Genomic DNA, 20,745 nt, shown 5'->3' with positions numbered 1-20,745 from the left:
GGCCGATGGCGCCTGGTCGGAGTACTCCGGGTGGCGACCTATGGTGCCGGATGGCCCGTCAAACTATGGGGACGGGGCCAGCTGTTCGGAAGCCGCGGTGTAGACCGGCGATGGAGAAGACCCAGCCGCCCATGCTGGTATTGGCGATGGAGAGGGCGGGAACCGGACCTGGTTGATGGACAGCCGGTTGGAGCGGCGGATGACAGTCCGGTGCTGGGCAGAGGTGGCGGCTGGAGCTGCAGCGGCTGTTGCGTCTGCTGTGGGTAGCGGCCAGACGTGGCGGAAACCGGTGTAGAAGTCGGCGGCCACGACGGCCAGAGCTGGCCCGCGGCTGGGGACTGCTGGAGGTGCAGCAGCGGCGGAGGCCCGCTGATGTAGCCCGCCTGGAACGGCAGCAGGGGTGGTCCGCTCGGGCCAGACGTGGCCTGGAGCGGCCAGTGCGTCACCAGGTGGCTGTAGGCAGGGGGCGCAGCCGGCGGGGTGGTGTACGGGCTGGCCAAGTACAGGGAGATGCCCTGGACGGCCGTCACGAGGTCCCGCAGGATGCTGGTCATCTCCTCTGGCGTGAATACTGAGGTTGTCGGCGGTGGCGCGGGGGAGACGGGAGCCCACGGCGTTGGGGCCGGCCATATTGGGGTCGGCGGCATTGGGGCCGGCTGTATGGGCGCCGGCGGCGTTGGGGCACCGGTGGTGGCATTCGGCCCCGGCAGCATCGGAGCTCCGGTGCCGGAGGGCAGTGGCAGCGTGGGTGATGGAGAAGACATGGTCGAACCCGAGTCTCTGGATACCAAATTGGTAGAACCAGGGGTCTTATCGGACCTGCTCCGGAGGTTGTAGGGAAAGGATGTAGCGGGGCGAGGTGATGAGCGGGCGTGCCGGCGGCTGGGCGCCGTCGCGTTGGAGGGAGATGGCGGTGGCGGCTAGGGTTGGAGACGGCTAGGGTTCCGGCTCCTCTTTGAGCCAGGCAACACGAATAATAATATTCTTATTGCTTAATCTCAAAAAGAGTCTTACAACATATATTTATAACCTAGATAACTTGCATACGAATTAACCTAAGATAACTTGTGGGCTAAGATTGCCCCGTGGGCCTTTTACGGCCGTAGGCTAAACCAGTCATAACATATGTAGAGGGAAGACAACTTAAGAAACTAACAAAAACAATGCATATACAAAACCATTGGAATAATCACTTCAATGAAGCTTCTTACCGAAGCTAAGAACACCACTGCAGCAGCAATGAAGTCTTCAGTCTTCACTCTTCACTCGCAAAAACCAAAAGAAGTCTTCAGTGTTACCACCAGTGCAAGAATCAATATAGACTCGGTCAATCTTGATATCCTTGCATTCTCTTGCTGGAGCCCGGTTGTCAGGGGAATGTGGAAGAAAAAACAATACAGAAATTGCAGAAGAGTGGAATATGTTAACAAACCTTGGCAACTACTGGCTCCAATTTAGACACATCAAACTGGTAGACACTCTAAAATCTGAAAACAGAAAGTCACTCAAATAAGAGAACAATCGAGAAATAAGGATTCCAGTGAACCTCCCGGCTCCTCAGTGATTTGGAGTTCCCAGCCGTTGGATCGGTTCCCTTGATGCGTTTTCGTCCGTTGGATCGACATCTGAAGAAATCTAGGCCGTTGGATCTGGGCTCGGCACTGCTGGAATGAATAGTTACTGCCTCATCGCGTTGGTTTTTACTCCGTTTTTTCGGTCTGAAGTCTCTGACGTGTGGGTCCGCTTGCGGGTGGGCCGCGGTTGTCAGCAACCGTGGCTTGGATATAGCCCGGTTGTCTCGTCGCGCGCATCGGCGGGGAAAGATCTCGTGCCACCGCACGTAATACCCTGCCCCCGCCGAGGTTATTTTGGTCTTTTTGCTGACAGGGTCGTGCGTGGCGTGCGGCGGTTGGCTCGTGCGGCTATGGGGTGGGGGAGGGCGGCGGCCCATTCGTTCGTGCTCTCATTCGTCCCCCCATCTCTTTCTCTCTCCAAACCCTACCCCGCACCCGCCTCCCTGCCTTGCCGCCGCCGCCGCCGCTCGCCCGGGCACCCATCCCCAGCCTCACGCCGCCCATCTAGAGAGATGGGGGCCGCGCGCGACGAGGCCGGCGTGCCGTCGTCTCGCGGCGGCTGAGCCGCCGGAGGGGAAGAAGAGGAAGCGGAAGGCCGCCAGCGCGCTGGTGGTGTCCGAGAAGAAGAGCAGGAAGCTGCCCTTCACCCCCAGCAAGGACCCCGTCCGGCGCCTCACGCAGATGGCCTCGCTCGCCACGGTGCTCACGGCCACCAGCGCCGTCTTCAGAACTCAAATCCTTCAGCTCCGAGGACGCAGCGGCGCATCTGCAAAGGTATGGGCCCAACAAGCTAGAGCGGTCCGAGCGTCCAATCTCAACCATCACCCAGAACCCTAGCCCCTCCCCCCTCCCCATGGAGCAGGATGACCTCCAAGAGGAGCGTCTGATGCGTGAGTGCATCCATCGTACCCTCTCCTTTGCTTATTCTTCTTTCTCATTTGATCTACGCGTGCATGCGTGAGGTCTCATCTCATCTCTGCTCGTGTGCAGGGAGGCCATGGAGTAGCTGCTTGGTTCAAGGGCATGCCTTGGCTGCTCCCTATGTTGAGCACTTTGACGGGCCAGATTCAGCGCTGGGATGACTTGTGGCTGCCTTCTACTCCCCCTCCTCTCTCTCTACACCACTCAAATCTGAGTTGGATTCACCTTGCAACTATACAGGTAGTATGAAGTGCAAAAAAAAATTGAATGGTTTAACTTAAATTTGGCCAAAATTGCAGCATCCTCCATCATCCCCTCTTGGATGTTCAGTTTACTGTACAAATCAGTATCGCTTTGATTTTTAAAATCAGCTTCAAAGGTTGCTTTCACAATCCTTTGATGTTCAGTTTATTGTATGCATCACTGAGGGCTTCCTGTTAATTTGCCTCACGGCTTTGTTGCTAGGTAAAATTATTTTATTAGGCTGCTCTCTCTAAGTGAGCACATTTGTATTGTTTGCAGAGGAAAATGCATAGTTCATTTTTCTTGAATTTTACTGCCATGTATGTGTTACTTGAAAATCAACCGATTGTGCCACCATTGGTGGATCTACATGTTTAACCGTTTCTTGATTGTTTGGCGTAGGTACATGATTGTGATATAATATTGCACGGAAGAAAAGCCACCGTTGCTTTTACAGCTTTAGGAGGTCATGCAAGATCGATTTGCACTGTTCTCATGTATGATCTTCATATTATTCTATTCTGAAGTATTGGTCTATTATCAAGGAAGCTTTGGGCGGAGGAGTTGAGTGCAGTTTTTATATCTTTCTTCAAAGTCATAAATGGTATGGTGAAAATCTTGATATGTACAGTTTCAAAGCTTCATCACATTATAGTAGGGCAAATTTATATGCAGGTTGTCAAAAGCTTCATTTTTGTCCATTAGATAGTTTATATAGCTTTGTCACCAAAGGTAGGTTTCGCAGAGGGGATGCTTCTTGTGAACATTATATACGACCATGGCTCCGTGACAAAATTATCATAGCTCACATTACTAGGATTAGGGAACCTCGACCGTTTTTATAAAACATGCGCTACACCTCCAGTTTCATGGCGTGTTTCAGCCATAATTTCATTGTAGGTTTGCATAGGTAGATAAATAAATAGAACTCTTGCTGTCAACGTGTGTGTTTCACAAGCCTTTCTTGTTTAAAAGAAATAAATCTAATTTGGATCGGCCATAATTCTGCTATATGGAAACAATCGGTGGCTATTTCTTTTTGATCTGAACTGAGCCATAATTCTGCTGTATGTAAACAATCAGTGGTTCTTTCTATTTTATCTGAACTGAGAAATAACTCTAATCTGTAACATATTGAGTTCATTTTCTTGTTTTCTTGTGATCTTTTACAGAAGGATTCACTCGTGTTTATTTCTATGTGTATCCGCTCTCCCTCCTCTCCGCTCCCTCCCCCGCGCGCTGCGCCGGTAGCCACTCCGGCTCCGGCGGCCACTCGCCGCGCCGCTCTCCACTCCGGGGACGGCGGCCACCCTCCGCGCGCATGGCCTCCCGGGTTTCCCTCTCGGGCTCGTTCTCATCGGACTCCCCCTCGCCCGTCCCACCCGGTCCTCCGCCGCGGCCGCAGCTGCGGTCCATCATTGTCCCGCTGATCCTCGGCACGGCTCACGGCCCCATCGTCCAGGGCATGGCTGGGCCGTCCCGCTCCCCGGCGGAGGCGCCCGCGCCATGGCAGACGAAGCAGAGCTGGCACCGCAGGGCCGACCGCCCGCGCTCCCCTCCGCGTCGCCAGGGCCAGCGCCTGCGGACGCGCAACCTGCCCGCGGCCCGGCCAAGGCCGGATTCGCGGCTCCCCGCCGTGCTGTTTGGCTGCTGCTACAATTGCGGCAGCGACGACGGCCACATCTCGGCAGAGTGTCAGAGCCCCACGCGTTGCATCAGGTGCGGCGGCAACAACCACATCTCGAGGGGATGCACCAGGCCTCGAAGTTCTTCGCCGGGGTCGCCGCCCAAGCGCCCGCCGCCGGCGCTCCGCCGCGACTTGACCCTGCCTCCGCCACCCCCAGGCCCGCCGCCGCCTGGTGCCCTGCGGCTCGCCCCCGCCCCCGTGGTGCGTGCGCCGAGTCCGCCGCTCGGCTCCTTGCCGCCTCTGCCGCCAGGCCCCCCGCCCGCTGGGGCGGTGCGTCTTGGGCGGTCGTGGAGCCAGGTGGTGGCTGCGGACTCGGTGGAAAGTGTGGCGGCGCCCCGGTTCTTCGTGCCGGTCGTTCCGGCGTCGCCTGTGGCTGTGGCCTGGGAGGAGCCTACTGACTGCTGCTTCTTGGAGGCAGCGGAGGATCTTCGGGCCATGGAGGAGGAGCTGGCTCGTGCGGTGATCGTCACTGTCATCGGCTCGCGGCCGGAGGTGGATCTTGCAGAGGCGGCGAGAGCGATTCATGAGGAGTTCCAGCTCGGCCCCGGGGACATGTCGATTCGGCGATTCTACCCTGAGGATTTCTTGGTGCTGTGCAAGGACGTGCCGACCCGGAACAGGCTGGTGAATGGCGGAAGAGTCTCGACGGCGCAGTTCGCGCTCTCGCTGCGGCCCTGGCTCCGGCAGGCGCATGCCACGGGCATCTCGATGCCGGTCCTTGTGCCCCTGGCGCTCCGTGGCATTCCGGCAAACGCCTGGACGCGTCGCACGGTGGAGGCAGTGCTTTGGGGGCTTGGCATCGTGGCCAAGGTTGCGGACTCCACAGCGAGGCGGGATGACATGTCGGCCTTTCGGGTATGGCTTCGCACGGATGATCCCGCGCGGATCCCTCCGCGCCACATCCTGGTGGTCGAGGAACAGGGTCGTCGGGCTGTCCGTCAGGAGGATGGGGTTGCGGATGCCCTGTGGTATCCGGTGGAGATAGTGCAGGAAGGGCCGCTGCTCGCGCCCAGGTCTGCGGCGCCGGGGCCGCCATTGCCGCCCTCGGAGGAGGATGCTCCGGACGGTGGAAGGGGTGGCTCCCCAAGGCGCGGCCGCTCCAGGTCCAGGCGTGGTGGCCGGCCGCACCAGTCGCGGGCCTCGCCGGATTCGTCCGCAGCCTCGACACCGGCGCCGCCGGCGACGCAGCGCGCCGTGCATGTGGTGGGGGACCCCGGTCAATAGCGGTCCGCGGGATGTGACGTGGGTGCCAGCTGCATGGCAGTGATAGAGGGAGGGCCCAGATCGGTCGCTACGAAAAGCGTTCCTGGGCCTCTCCTGGAAGGCCACGCGGCGGTCTCGAGTTTTGGGAGCCAGGTGCTTTCTGCGCAAAGCGGGGCGGGCCCTGAGGGATTCCTATCCACTCCGTTGTCGTCATGCGCCTCTCGCCAGTCTGTCCGTGGCAGGACGCCTCGGGATCGTTCGGGAGACCGGTCGCCCAAATCCGTTGGCCAATCGAGGAGCAGTCCTGTCGATGTCTCTGAAGCTGCAGGGGACATGCTTGAGCTGGGCCATGTGGGACCGGTTGGGTCGCCTTCCGTTCGGATTGGCTCGTGGGATCTGGTCATGCAGGGGTCGGTGTCTGCTTGTGGAGAAGGCTCGGGCCCACCGGCGGAGGGGCACGTTCTGGATAGAGAAGATACGAACTATGGCTCGGAGAATCTGGTGGATGGCTCAGTGGATGGGAGGGCCCAGCTACAGGAAGCTGATGGGATGCGCCCATGCATGCAGGATTTGGAGTGGCTACCAGTCAGCCTCTCAGACACAAAATGGGGGCAGTGGCCATCAAGGAACGCAAACAGCTCGCTCCCCATCCATTCGGTCCCAGGTTGAGATGCTGTGCATCGAGCTGCGCCGGGCCCTGACCCCGGTCCTGGCTCAGCCATCTGCTCGCGAACAGCCAGTCACGACAAGGCGGCCTAGGCAGAAGCGGCCGCCCGTCACGACCCCACGTCGTAGTGTCCGCATTGCCAAGAGAAGGGCACATGGGTCCAAGGCCACTAAGCAGCAAGCAGTTCTTATCCGTAGACTATGCCTGGCGAATGAGGCCGAGGTGATTGGGGACGCAGCCCTGCAAGCATATGCACAACTATTCCAGAAGCCGCTCACCGATAGCCACATCAGCGCCATCCTGGCTCTCTTTGGCTGGACACCAGAGGTTCTCCCGCTGCAGGAGGATATGGTGGTTGCGGCTGATGGGCAGTAGGTCGTTGGTTTGAGCCGTGGGACGTGGGTCTTTTCATATGGCTTCACAACCCCTGAAGCTACTCGTGTGGAACGTGCGTGGCCTCAACTCTCCGGCCAGGCGGAATGCTATATTTCAAGTGGCAACGGCGGCAAATCCTAGCATTGTATGTCTTCAAGAGACGAAGTTGGAAGTTGTAACAAGCGAAATCATCAGGCATTGCCTCGGAAATAACTTGTCGGCAAGTGGAACACGTGGTGGGGTGCTAATTGCATGGGACCCGATTGTGGTCGCGCTCTCTAACCCGCACACAACTGATAACACCTTAACAGCTCTTGTGACTCCGGTCGATGGTGGTGATCCAAGGTGGTGGCTGACAGGAGTCTACGGCCCGCAAGGAGATGCGGAGAAGGTGCAATTCCTTCAGGAGATTGCGGACGTACGGGACTTACATGCTGGGCCCTGGGCCCTGGTTGGGGATTTCAACTTGATTGTGAATCCAGAAGACAAGAACAACACATCGATCAACAGGCGAATGATGGCGCGCTTGCGGACAATTTTGAATAGACTAGAACTTAAAGAGCTATACCTAAACGGGAGGAGATACACGTGGAGCAATGAGAGGCGGGACCCAACCCTGGAGAAGCTGGACCATGTGTTCGTTACAAACTCGTGGGAGGACAAGTTCCCGGCTAGCTTGCTGGCAGCGCTGGGTTCAGCAATTTCGGACCACTGCCCGCTTCTTCTAGACCTAGATGCGGAGTTTCAGGTGGGCCGCAGGTTCAGGTTCGAGTCGTTTTGGCCAAAGGCCGATGGCTTCCAGGAAGTGGTGGCTGAGGCGTGGCAATCTGTCCTGCCCGTTGGGAATGCGTTCGTAGTGCTGGATGCTAAACTACGAGCGACGGCCAAGGCTTTGCAGCGGTGGAGCGACCGATGGATCGGCAATGTTCGCCTTCAGGTGGCACTAGCCATGGAGGTCATCCTCCGGCTTGATATGGCTGCGGATTCAAGAGCCCTCACGGACCAAGAGCATGGTCTTCGGAAGCTGCTCAAGAAGAAGCTTTTGGGACTAAGCTCCCTTGAGCGGACGATCGCGAGGCAACGCTCCCGCCTGCTGCACTTACGAGAGGGGGACGCCAACACAGAGTTTTTCCATCGGCATGCGCGGCATCGGCAACGAAAAAACATGATCACAACCATGCAGCATAATGGGGAGATATTCACAGGGCAGGAGAGTGTTGCTGGGATGGTGGACGACTACTATACATCTGTGTTTGGGTCTTCACCGGCGAGGCATCACACCATCAACTTGGACATGCTGGACTTGCCATCCAGGGACTTGTTGCACCTTGAGGTCCCGTTCACGATGGAGGAGGTGGAGCAGGCAGTCAAGTCCATGCCTTTGGACAAGTCGCCAGGCCCTGATGGGTTCACAGGCCGGTTCTTCGCGACTTGTTGGAATATAATCAAATGGGACTTCATGCGAGCATTTGGTGACTTTTTTCGTGGAGACATGCGTGGAATGCAATGCATCAACAAGGCGATTGTATCGCTGCTGCCTAAGCGAGATGGGGCTGTGGATATTAGTGATTTCCGACCGGTGAGTCTATTGCATGGAGCGGTCAAGATCTTTGAGAAAGTGCTAGCAATAAGATTGGCGGCGGAGCTACCGAATTTGGTTGGTCATCATCAGAGTGCTTTTGTCCGCGGCCGATCCTTGCATGATAACTTCATGCTAGTTCAAGCTACGGCAAGGCGCCTACACGCACTCAAAGTGCCAACTATTATGCTCAAGCTTGACATATCGAAGGCGTTTGACTCCATTCAGTGGCCGTTCATCATCGAGGTTTTGACACGCTTGGGCTTCGGGAGGAGATGGATTTCTTGGATGTGTGGCTTGTTGGCTACCTCCTCCACGCGTGTCATGATCAATGGAATTCCTGGGAAACCAATCTACGCTTGCAAAGGGCTAAGGCAAGGGGCTGCGCTGTCCCCAATGGTATTCATATTGTGCATGGAACCCCTTCATCGTCTCTTCAAGCTGGCCGCGGAAAAAGGATTGCTAGCACCGCTGGCCCGTTCCAGCGCACATCAAAGGGTCTCCATGTTTGCGGATGATGTGATGGTGTTCTTCAAGCCGTTGGAGCTGGAGTCCAGGATGTGTAGAGCAATCTTGGACGAGTTTGGACATGCGTCTGGGCTTTGGGTGAACCTGGCGAAGAGCGCAGCAATGGGCATTCGATGCACTCAGGAGAGCCTCAATGAGGTCTGCAATCTGCTTGGCTGCTCGAGTGGGACTTTCCCTTGCAAGTATTTGGGGCTTCCGCTTACAATCCGCAAGCAATCAACGGCGCAGCTCCAAGGCCTTGTGGACCAACTGGCTAATTACCTCCCAAGCTGGAGGGCAGCTCTAATGCCTAAGAGTGGACGCTTAATTCTAATAACATCAGTGCTCTGTGCGGTCCCTATCCATGCCATGCTCGCATTGGATATACCACCCAAGACCTTATCAGCGATGGCGCGTATCTGCCGAGGCTTTCTGTGGTGTGGCAAGAAGGAGGCCAATGGAGGGAACTGCTCAGTGGCTTGGGACATGGTTTGCCGGCCGAAGTGGGCTGGCGGCTTAGGCATTCCAAACCTACGTTGGCTCAACATAGCCTTGCAAGCGAGGTGGCCGTGGCTTCAAAGGACAGACAAGCTGAGGCCATGGTCAGGATTATCCATTTCAGTGCCTAAGGACTCGATGGCAGTGTTCCACGCAGCGGCGCGAGCTGTGGTCGGCAACGGGAAGGATACGCTATTTTGGGAGGATCGCTGGCTGCAAGGATTCCGCATCTATGAACTCGCACCGCTGATATATGACAGGGTTCCCAAATGGATAAGGCGGACGCGCACAGTTGAGGCAGCCGTGAAGGATGCAGCATGGGCAGGAGACATTGGGCCCGACATTACTGAGGCAGCGTTACAGCAATTTCTGTGACTTTGGTCAAGAGTAGAGGCGGTCCAGTTGGATCCAGACACGCCGGACTCGGTTAGCTGGGCATGGGAGAAGGATGGCGCGTTCTCTGTGCGTTCAGCGTACGCGGCAAGGTTTGCGGGGCTTGAGGTGGCGCCTATGGCTGCATTCACTTGGGGATCGAGAGCACCTCTGACATGCCCGTTTCTTTGCATGGCTTGCACTCAAGAATCGGTGTTGGACCTCCGACAGACTTGCCAAGCGCGGGCTGCCGCACCAGGACGTGTGCCCTTTCTGCGATCAACAAGAGGAAACTATGAATCATCTCATGGTGAATTGTGCCTTTTCGAAAGAAGTGTGGCATTGGATGAGCGTAACCACAAACCAGCCGGAGTTGGAGCCTGGCAATGACGATAGCCTCGCCTCATGGTGCTTAAGGCAGGAACAACGACGAGACCAACGGCGGACCACACGAGCCTTATGCTTGCTGGGCATGTGGGTGATTTGGAAGCACAGGAACGACATCGTCTTCAATGGCGCAAGCCCCTCCACAGCACAAGTACTCGGACGGATCGAGCGGGAAGGGCGTGCATGGAGGCAAGCAGGGCTCTTGAAAGGGGATTTGGATGGAGTGTTTGCGGGGCTCGCAAGGTGGCGTTTGGGTGAGTAGTCGAACATGTAGTTACCCCATATGGAGGTGGATGCCCGAGGCATGTAAATATTATGTACCTATGTAGATGGGAGTCTTTTCCCCTTCTTCTTTATAAAATGATACGCACACTCGTGCGTATTCGAGAAAAAAAAAAATCTATGTGTATATGTTTGAGCTACAAAAATTGCATTATATTTTCTGAGTCCCGAGATGGACCTTACTCATGATGGCGGTCTGTTTTTTTTCACTTTCTTAGTATCATGCTTACCTGAAACTTGTGCCTAAACTGGTATTGGTTTCATATGTGCTATAGATAATCCACCCTCCTACTTCTGTAAAAATTTATACTTTTATATTGAAATTCTTAATTAATTTTCTATGATATGATATAAGGAAATAGTCACCTGCAAATATACTAATCTACTACTTTACCTTGCTGCTTTCCACTTTAGTTTATGCTTTTACATTTCAGAAATTAGAGTATATGAAGCAGCAAATATAATTTTGGGTATGGGTAGCATGAGACGAGTGATCTGACGGTGATGTTGTATCTGTATGGCAAGGAAAGGATTGCTGTCAGGATGAGTGTGCATAGGAACGTTCTCTGTTGAAGCATCGCTTTCTTCGCCGAGAAGCTCTCTAACGGCGACAATGGCCATGGTGGCTCTCTGGTGCCATGCATGGAGATCCATGATTGCGACGGTGCAGAGATCTATGTGAAGACCGTCGGGCTGATGTACTGCAACGAGGCAAAGCAGAAGCTGCTCAAGCAGCTTGTGTCACGAGTGCTTCGCGTCATGAAGGTATATATGCATGTTCAGATACTCACATTTCAGTGACTTTGCCTTTCTTTTGTTGCAAAGCTCATGTTGCTTAGTTTGTCAGTAGATTTTACATAAGTTTCATGTGTGTTATATCTTACGGTGTCACAAGCTATGCCCCATCCATGTGTGTTATGTCAGAATTTAAAACCGCTAGCATTGATTTTCGGAGAGTGTGCTTACAAGACTGCTTAATTTCTTCTTATATAGTGTGGTTATGATTTGCTTTCTACAAATTTTTTAAGTATCTGATTGGTTGAGTGCTTTGAATATGTACACGTAAGGTATCCATTCACTCTTTTGTATTATCTAAATTAGTGTGAATGTTTTAGTACCTTAACCCTGAATCGCGTTGTGATTCATGGTCTTTATTTCAAGTGACAAGAGCTGTGATTGACTCACTAGGGTGACCATGTCTTAGTGAGAAGCACCGTAGTAGCCTTTTTGTAAGTGGACAAGACATATCATTGTTCGTGGCTTTATACATTTTTAGATAAATGGATCTAATTATGCAAGTAACTATGGTATCTACATAGACTACATGTTTGCTCATATTTGCCTTGTGTTTTAGGCCGAAGGGGCAGATGTTAGAGATGCCCTCCTAGCAGCAAGTGAATACCACCTCATGTCAATCATCTAACGTTTCCATAACAAATTTGCATCCATTTCTTTAGATACTGCCGAGGGAGCGGCTGATGGAGGCGGTCTGCAAATGGCATGCAAGTCAAGGAGGTCCATCGCAAGCGGCCGATGATGGGCTCACCGTGGATGAGATCTCCGGTGGAAAGATGCATCCAGGCCCGGCCGCCTCTCCACCATGACGTGCCAGCCAGTTCTCTCTTGCCCCTCCTTCTACACCGGATCGCTGTCTCACCCACCAGTAAGGCTCTCTCCACTCCCTGATCTCTATTCTTTCCATCGTCTTAGCTTACAGGGCCTGGTTTGGTACTGGCCAGGAGGTGGCGAGGTACTAGATCCGCTATCATCATAGTTCCAATTGTAAAACAGAATACATCCAGAGCTGACCGAGATAGACCAGCAACCATTACCATCGACAATGCCTTTTCAGGTTTTCCCTTGTATTAAACTGCAGGTTACGCTCGCTATTGGTTCGGTGTCCAAACAGTTTCAAGTCAGATTTAGTAGTATAATTAGGTGACAGAAGAAATTAGACAAAGGCCGGTTTGATCCATACACATATGGACTGACAACGACAACCAAATCTCTAGATAGGAAAAAATAGCTAAACATGGTTATAAAGTTTTGGCTGTTTTTGGACTGAAGAAATATGACGTCTGCTGTAGCTCTAAATGCTTACTGTTCTCTTTCCTTGGCAATGTTTGTGCCTTCTGAGAATAGGTCTATTGTCAAGTGATATCATGCAACATGGATTTAGAACGAAGAGTAAGATATGTTTCCCTACAACGACTACTGGATCGATAGTACGAAATAAATAGCTTGAATGGATTTAGTATGAAGAACAAAATAAGATATGGAAATTCTAAAGCTACCCTTCTTGTGGATCGATTGATAAATCCATGTAGCATTTTGATAAAGAGTTAAATCTGTGAGTACTCTAAATCTGTATACGTTGTTTGAGTGCCGTTTAATTAAGATACTAGACTATGTTGGTACACATATATTTGGATGCTTGTGATTGGCTGGAAAGAACAGAAACTTAGATTTGTTGTTGGACTGAACTGACTAGTCATAGCCTTCTGGCTGATGCTTCAGTATACCAAAACACTTGCTATTTTTCATGTTCTTGTACCAGATGGGTTTTGGACACAAACAATTATTTGTTTTATCTACGAAAACTTTTTCTTCAATATTACAGTATGTTGAATGCCTTTCGTGCTTAGTTGAAATATAAGTACTGCTTGTATGTGATTTCAATCCAGCTTGACCAATTTTCTTTGCTCTGCTTTTTCCCTCCCTCTCCACTGAATATGAGCATGTTCAAAATAAAATGTGCATTACCACTTATGAGAGTAACTAATATTTCATTTTTGTTGGGACTGTTCTTTCTAGGTGTGTATTCCTTCTCTGAATGTTTATTACCATGGAACTCGAGTATCCAGTCTGTACAGCTGTATACCTCATTTTAAGAAAAAAAAAACTTGAGTGTCCATCATACATGAATGAGTACATCTATAAAGTAAATTGACCACAATGAGACATCAGTTTTGTTTACCTTTGAATATAATGAGCACATGTTGAAGGTTTGCTCATCCCACTTCTCTATAGCCCGTATGAGCTTTAGTCGGAGCACTGTGTGTCGATGATACATATATTTTCAACTACCTAAGGTCACTTAGTTCTGTGTAAAGTAGATTGCACTTGGTACAATTGTTGATGGATTGACTTGCTTTCATTTTTGGAGCCTTAAGCACCTAATTTAGTTTTGAGTTCTACTCCTCTCATTTAGACTGCAGGGTAAATCATTGCATTGGAAACTACAAGTGAAATGGAAGGTAAGAATCTCATTTTGGCATCCACTATGGATACATGTGGAGATAGAGAAAGGTAGATTGATCAAAAGACTTGCAAAAATCAAAGAGGAGTAGGGAGAGATCAATGAGGTAAGAATCTCATTTTGGCATCCACTATGGATACATTACTTCTTGATCACATCGTTCTGACCGGCACCCCCGCGTCAAGGCGCGATCCCGATCTATATCATGGAAAATATTTCCTGGAATGCCTCTAGGTACCTCCATCTCTGCTCCCTCCCTACCCTCTCCATTCTATCCCCATATATATATAAAGGTTCCAAGTGTAGTAATCTGGCGTGACACGTACATAATCAGAGGATGGGTCTAGGTTTAATGCTCTATTTTCTACTCACAACCAGTAGATGAGAAACCATGTAGAAGATGTGGCATTGATTTAGTAGATTTAAAGATCAAGTTCTTTCTGGAATTTTAATTTGAGGATTAACGCGGTTGAGTTGGTTAATTATCGTACTTGCATCTCGCCTCCATGCACATAATTTTAATGGGGTTAGTATGCTTTGTACAGACCCAAGAACAATTCCTTATAACGCTCACCATTTGTGCACTTCGTTTGGTCTTGGACAAAGGGTATGTGGAAGACTGGATTTGATATTATCCTGAAATGGCAACTATTGGCGTGCAACTGAAGAATATATTTTATGACTGAGAGATGGTATTTGGAGAATCTTAATTTTGATATGTACATGAATCTTCTTTTATTTTGTTGCGCAACTGAAGATATGGGACTATTTGCTCTGTGTATCTCTTATAAATAAGGAAATGGACTATAGGTAAAGAAATTTATTTTAATTATATTATGTTGTAGATGATGCATGGTTTCTGAATCTTTTTGCTTTGTACTGAACTTGATGCAAACCAGTTGTCTTATCTGGCACTGCCAATCTGGCTTTCTGAAACAAATTTTGTGATGTGCTTGCAAAATTAATTACCCTATTGACTTAGTATCCTCAGCTTACCATGTTTTTAGTATATATCTCTACTGTTTGTGATTAGTCCTAAAAGAGTGTTGTAATTTTCTTTGAATGTACAAGATTTATACACGAGTGTTGTAATTTTCTCTGGATGTACAAGATTTATACACACTGGGTCACGACGCTTGGATGGGCAACACGCGCCAAGGCGCGCTTCCGTGGTCGTATGAACGCACTGAGCTTGATTCTGTATAAGTGCAAATACTATACTGGTTTCCTACTAACATAGTATTACGTGCTTCGGCAAAACGCTTTGACCGGCACCCTCGCGCCAGGGCGCGATCCTGATCTAGTTTAAATCAAAGCTTGTGCATATGCCAAAGCACCATTCACAACATGACACGATGACCAAATGATGACAAATCTAGATGGAAAACACAAAGCTGGTAGTAGCATTCGAATTCTAACACGCAAGACATGAGAAAATATAGGCAATATTTTGCGAATGTCAGCTAGGAAGCAGAGAAGCAGATCTCGAGTCTGAGTATAATTTCTCAAAATATGTTAGTACTGCAGGGTTTCAGATTTCGATTCAGACTGACACATGTTTAATCGATAAGAATCCAATTTGATATATTTTTCTATTTCTTTTCTTTCGGCAGCTCATTTCCTATAACCAATCCAACCAAATCTTGCCCAATTGGACAATGATATGAGAAGTTTTTTTTTGAAAAGGAGGATGACCTCCCGCCTCTGCATCTGCATCTGGGCGATGCATACGACCACTTTATTAATTATTCTCACAAAGCCTTACAAAGCCATACAACAGCAGGACTAAAGCTATCGTCTAAGTAACAACTGTCGCTACACCTATCCAATTGATGAAGGGGCACAGATAGTCTGGGCCTAATACCGAACAGACATCGCACCCAAACTTAAACATCTAAGATCTGAGGTCCCAAGCAGGACGCCTGCCGAGTATGGGGCACCTACCAGTCCGGCACACTCCTCAACCAGAACGCCTGCCGGGTATGAGGCCGCCGCAGCCACCTGCCACCAATCCATCTTCAGAGTTGTACTGTTGCATGTACCGTGTGAGATCTCTCTGCCATCGACGCCACCACGACGCCCGACAGCCTCGTCCTCCTGCGCGAGTCCATCCTCCCATAGCGAACTCCGAATCTGCACTGCGCCGCGCCGTCAAAATCCGTCGCCATCAGTGTGTAGGATGAAGCACCGCTCCACCAAAGAATCCGTCCTTTGGTCCCTCGATCACGTGTGTACCTCCAAGAATGACGCCCCCAAGGGAGAAATGACACCAGAGTGCCGCCGTCATCTGATCATCCGATCTAGGGTTTTCCCCAGAGGTAGCAGAGAGTGGCCTTGAATTCTCCACGGCGATACCTTCAAGAAGGGAACGACGCAGATAGCGCCGCCACCTCTGGCCTTAGCAGATGCCGAAGGCAAGTTTTCACCCAGATCAGTTCGAAGGGATCCAACTCTCGTGCACGGGCCGCTGCCACCACCAGCATCACCAGGCAGAACCCTGGAGCACCGGCAGATCAGCGGGCCGCCGGCACCACTGCATCCAGATCGTCGGCCACGCCGGGCCGCCACCATCCCCCCCGCCGTCCGGGTTAGAGACGGAGCCGCCGACCGCGCACAGCGACCGCCGCCGCCTGCACACGCTGGAGCGCCGCCGAGAGCCCAGCGCCCGCCGCCGCTTGCCGAGGGCCGCCGCTGCGCGCCCCGAGCGGACTCCCGCGCACACCAGGAGAAACTGTCGTCGCCCCCAAGCCCGCGCCGGCGCGCCCCGCCTCGAGCACGCCGCCAACCACCGTCGTGATCCGCCCGCGCCAGATCCAGCGAGCCGAGGGAGAAGAGATCCCGCCTTCACCGACGCCGACCGGGCTTTGCCCGGCGGCGCGCCCTGGCGGCGGCGAGGAGGAGAGGTCGGGGGAGGGACGAGGACATGGCGGCGCTAGGGTTCCCCTCGGTCACCGCTCAGGGGCAACACGGGAGGAGTCTGGCTCAATGATATGAGAAGTATAATCCATATATGCAATCTTTAACCATTTACAACATGTCAAAAGGAAAATATGACGACAAATCTAGGAGAAAAACGCTGCTGGACAGCAGCAATCAAATTTTCGTACAGAAGACATGAGAAAGATATGGGCAATATTTTCTGAATGTCAGCTAGAGAAGGCAGAAGGGGAGAAGCAGATTCCTCAAAATATGTCAGTGCAGAGCTCCAGATTCCGATTCAGAATGACACCTTTCATCGATAAGAATCCAATTTGACATATTTGTCTACTGTATTTCTTTTCTTTCAGCAGCTCATTTCCTATAATCAATCCAACCAATTCTTGTCCAATGAATAATTGGACAATGAGATGAGAAGTGCAGTATAATCCATGTACAATAGGTAGCTATCTAAAGTCCTTCCGGAGCAAGTATCTGCCAGGCTTCAGTAGCGCACAGCCGGCAGGCCCGTTCTTCACGGCCAGCTCCGCCGGCGCCGCTGCCGACGCCTCGTGCGGCCGCTGGAGCAGGGCCTGCTGCCACTCGGCGACCGCGGACTCAGCAACGAAGAGGTTGGTGATGTCCCTGAGCGGCACCCGCCTCCGCGCCCTCACGAGCCGCTTCAGCTTGCAGCTCTTGACGGCCATGCCATGAGGACGGGCGACGGCGGCGGTCGCAGGCGGCAGATTCTCCTTGTCGGCGCGGTCAACTGCCATCTCGGAGAAGAGAAGTGCTGCCTGCCGCTCTTGGAATCCGGCCGGCACGGTGCTGGTGCTGTGCTAGGCGGCGAGGTGGCTGGGTCGGAGCTTGGGATGGGACTGGGAAGATCTTCCATGGGTACTTGTAGCAGAGGTAGGTAGGAGGGAACGAGAGGGAGGGGGATGAAAAGATTTGAGTTTCGGGGGAAATTTGGGGCTGGAGAGGATTTGCGTTTCCTGCCATTTTTGGTCGGAAGGCTCCAAGAGCCGGCGAATCTTGAAAATTTTCGCGAAATTCAAATCGCGCGGCGGGGAGGAGCGCGCTGAAAACTTTGGTGCGGGGCTAGGGGAGGGAGATTCGCGTGATGTTCCTTCGCCGCTGTTTCTTGCGGGTTTTCTTTTTTCGTTGCTTCTGTGGGTTTTTTCTTCCGGTTTTTCAGTGGTTTAGTTCTGGTTCTTTTCCTTTTTCTGTTTTGGTTCCTTTTCTGGGTTTTTTCGTTTCTTTCTTTCTGTTTCCCTTTTTATATTTATTCTTTTTTTATTACATAAAAAGTCCGCCGCACAAGTGTTCAAAAAAAAAGTCCGCCGCACAATACATTATTAAGAAAATGTTCACCGTATATTATGAAAAAGTTCACCATGCATTCTAAAAAAATTCATCGTGTATCAAAAAATTGTTTATTTTCTATTACAAAAATGTTGAATGTATATTTAAAATTTGCTCATTGTTTATTACAAAAAGTTCATTGTATTTGAAAAATGGTCATGGTGTTTTATAAAAAAGCTCAGCATGCACTGTTATTTTGACAAAATACATTGATATTTTATGAATGTCCTTTTTTGTTTTTAGAATTTTCTGAACACTTTAAAATGTGCTACTGAAGTTCGGTGCAACGTGGCATCATATATTCTCCCCCTTTTTTGAATGTGTGTAGCTATTAATAAAAAAATATGACACTGTTCTGCTTGTGAGTAGCTCCACCACCTGTGTTAGAGCATCTCTAGTAAATCTGGTAAAGCCAAGTTCCGTAAAATTCGTTTACGGGAGGCCCGTAAAAAAATTACGGTACTGCGATGCCTTCGGCGGAACAGTCCCCTAAACTCGTCCCATAAATTTTTTGCGGGACGAGTTTAGAGGATCTGTCCCATGCCGGAGGCCTCGTGGTACCGCATATTTTCCGGAGCTTCGCAAATCCTTTATTTTCAACAATACAAACTTAATAGAATCACAATATCAATTAAACATATGAACACAAATGATCCGAAAGGCAATTCACAATACAACAATCGTCTTTATTACAACAAATGTTCAAATTGAAATAGTTATTGCAATAACAAATTGTCCAAATTTCACACAAATACAACAATAAATTGTTCAAATTAAATGAGAGTCTATCTCCCATAGAATTATCACTGATGCTCAATAAAATTTTCTTTGAGCTGGTAGTGTGAACCACTATTCTCAATCTTCCGGTAGGTATTAAGAAGCGCAGTGATCTCATCTGCGTCCCTTGCAGGCATCACACGGCTACCAACATTGTCATAGTGAAACTCTAAGTTTAAATCCCTCTCATCTTTGATGATCATGTTGTGTAAAATTACACAAGTAATCATGATGTTTCCGAGGGACTTTTTATCTCAGAAGCGAGCAGGACCTCAAACAATGGTAAACCAAGCTTCTAACACACCAAATACCCTCTCAATATCCTTTGGGCAAGCCTCTTGTACTTCGGCAAAGTTTTTGTGCTTCTTCATTTTGGGGTCACTAATGGTCTTCACAAATTTTGCCTATGGAGGATAAATACCATCGGCAAGATAGTACCCCCATGCTATAGTCATGACCATTTACACTATAGTTGCAAACCAGAGGCTTTCCACTAGCAAGCTAAGCAAAAAGATGAGAACGCTACAAGACATTGATATCATTAAGAGACCTCGGCAAACCAAAGAAGCAATGCCAAATCCATAGAGCGTGATGCCACGGCTTCAAGCACAATGGTAGGTTTACATTTGGGGCTGGTGTATTGCCCTACCCAAGCCACTGAGCAGTTCTTCCATCTTCAATGCATGCAATCAATACTGCCAAGCATGCCTGGCCATCCCCTCTCTTCGTTCATCGCCATAAACTTCTTTGTGTCCTCCTCATTAGAGCTCGAAGATACTCCAGGCCAAAAACCCGAATCATTGTATTTGCAAACATCCGCACGCACTTGATGGATGTATCTTTGCCAATGCGAAGATATTCATCGCTATAGTCGGCAGGAACGCCATATGCAATCACTCTCATCGCTGCCGATATATTTTGGTATGCACTAAATCTAAGCAAAAAGGTGGCATTCCTATGGCGAGTCAAAAAATGGCAATTTGCCTAACAAGCTTCAACGGTGCGAACGAAAAGAGGCCTACACATTCGATATCGCCTACGAAGAAGGTGAGCCGAATATGTCAATACCTCAGCGAAGTAGTCCTTCATGAGCATCTTGTCGTCGAGAGCTCGGTTGCGCGAAATGCATAGCCGCCCAACCATGGATTCACGACTTTTTTTGGGACCCCTTTCAAATTTGTCCATGAGATGCAACAATGCTAGGGTGTCGACATGTCGTCCAAGATCATCTCTTCCATGTCCGGATCGTCCGCGCGAGGACGAACTCCAATCCATCTAAAAAATTGCACGCCCGAATTTCTCCAGAACCTCACCGGTCAAAATTGAATCAAAAGATCGGCGATCATTGTATATACTTCCCCTGAAGCAAAGCCGACCGCCCCTTTTTTTCTTCCTTGCCGGCCGAAGCAAAGACGGCTGAAACCCCTACCTCCGGCACGCGCGGCTGTCCCTCAGGCAATTCCAAGGCTCACTAGCGCTAAAAACAACCGGATCCGTGAGCTACAAGGCCGCACCCCAAGCTCCGAGGTGGATCCATGGTGCCGGTGGCGGCCGCTAGCCCGCAGAGAAAAATGGGACCCCCGGCTTCCAAATTTGGTGGAATAGATGCGGCACGGGGCAGCGGAGCTAATAGACGACACGGGGCAGCCGGTGGCACCAAGAACCGGCGGGGAGATGCAACGGCAACAGCAGCGAGTGAGGCGGGAACAGAAGCGGGCAAAAATGGCCTTTGTGCCAAGGATACATGAAACGGTTGTTGGGGAACGTAGCAGAAATTCAAAATTTTCTACGCATCACCAAGATCAATCTATGGAGATTCTAGCAACAAAAGAGAGAGAGAGAGAGGGAGTGCATCTTCATACCCTTGAAGATCGCTAAGCGGAAGCATTACAAGAACGCGGATGAAGGAGTCGTACTTGCGGCAATTCAGATCGCGGTTGATTCCGATCTAAGCGCCGAACAACGGCGCCTCCGCATTCAACACACGTACAGCCCGGGGACGTCTCCTCCTTCTTGATCCAGCAAGGGGAGAGGAGAAGTTGAGGGAGAACTCCGACAGCACGACGACATGGTGGTGGTGGAGCTCGTGGTTCTCCAGCAGGGCTTCGCCAAGCACTACGGAGGAGGAGGTAG

At 50.8% G+C, this 20,745-nt stretch overlaps 1 protein-coding gene across 4 annotated transcripts; it reads left to right on the top strand.

Moving 5' to 3' along the window:
* Window positions 1–1,980: 1,980 nt before the first annotated feature.
* On the top strand, window positions 1,981–15,309 carry LOC123135974 (formin-like protein 5). Of its 4 annotated transcripts, XR_006466413.1 has the most exons (5): window positions 1,981–2,464; window positions 2,565–2,735; window positions 3,141–3,342; window positions 10,821–11,060; window positions 11,753–15,309. XR_006466413.1 is itself a non-coding variant. In XM_044555250.1 (3 exons), the coding sequence occupies exon 3, from the start codon at window positions 4,060–4,062 to the stop codon at window positions 5,647–5,649; it is 1,590 nt and encodes a 529-aa protein (XP_044411185.1). In that variant the 5' UTR covers window positions 1,981–2,348; window positions 2,565–2,735; window positions 3,141–4,059; the 3' UTR covers window positions 5,650–5,655. The 4 variants fall into 4 exon arrangements, 3 of the variants coding, with proteins under 3 accessions (XP_044411185.1, XP_044411183.1, XP_044411184.1); XM_044555250.1 differs by lacking the exons at window positions 10,821–11,060; window positions 11,753–15,309 and having other exon boundaries at window positions 1,981–2,348; window positions 3,141–5,655; XM_044555248.1 differs by lacking the exons at window positions 10,821–11,060; window positions 11,753–15,309 and having other exon boundaries at window positions 3,141–5,655.
* The last annotated feature ends 5,436 nt before the right edge of the window (window positions 15,310–20,745 follow it).

Source organism: Triticum aestivum, chromosome 6B, assembly GCF_018294505.1.
Source record: "Triticum aestivum cultivar Chinese Spring chromosome 6B, IWGSC CS RefSeq v2.1, whole genome shotgun sequence".
NCBI classification, from domain to species: domain Eukaryota; kingdom Viridiplantae; phylum Streptophyta; class Magnoliopsida; order Poales; family Poaceae; genus Triticum; species Triticum aestivum.
This window is presented reverse-complemented; position numbering and strand designations above follow the sequence as displayed.

Bases quoted from the DNA above. Each gene is read 5' to 3' on its own strand.
- LOC123135974 (XM_044555250.1), top strand. From the start codon at position 4,060: ATGGCCTCCCGGGTTTCCCTCTCGGGCTCGTTCTCATCGGACTCCCCC.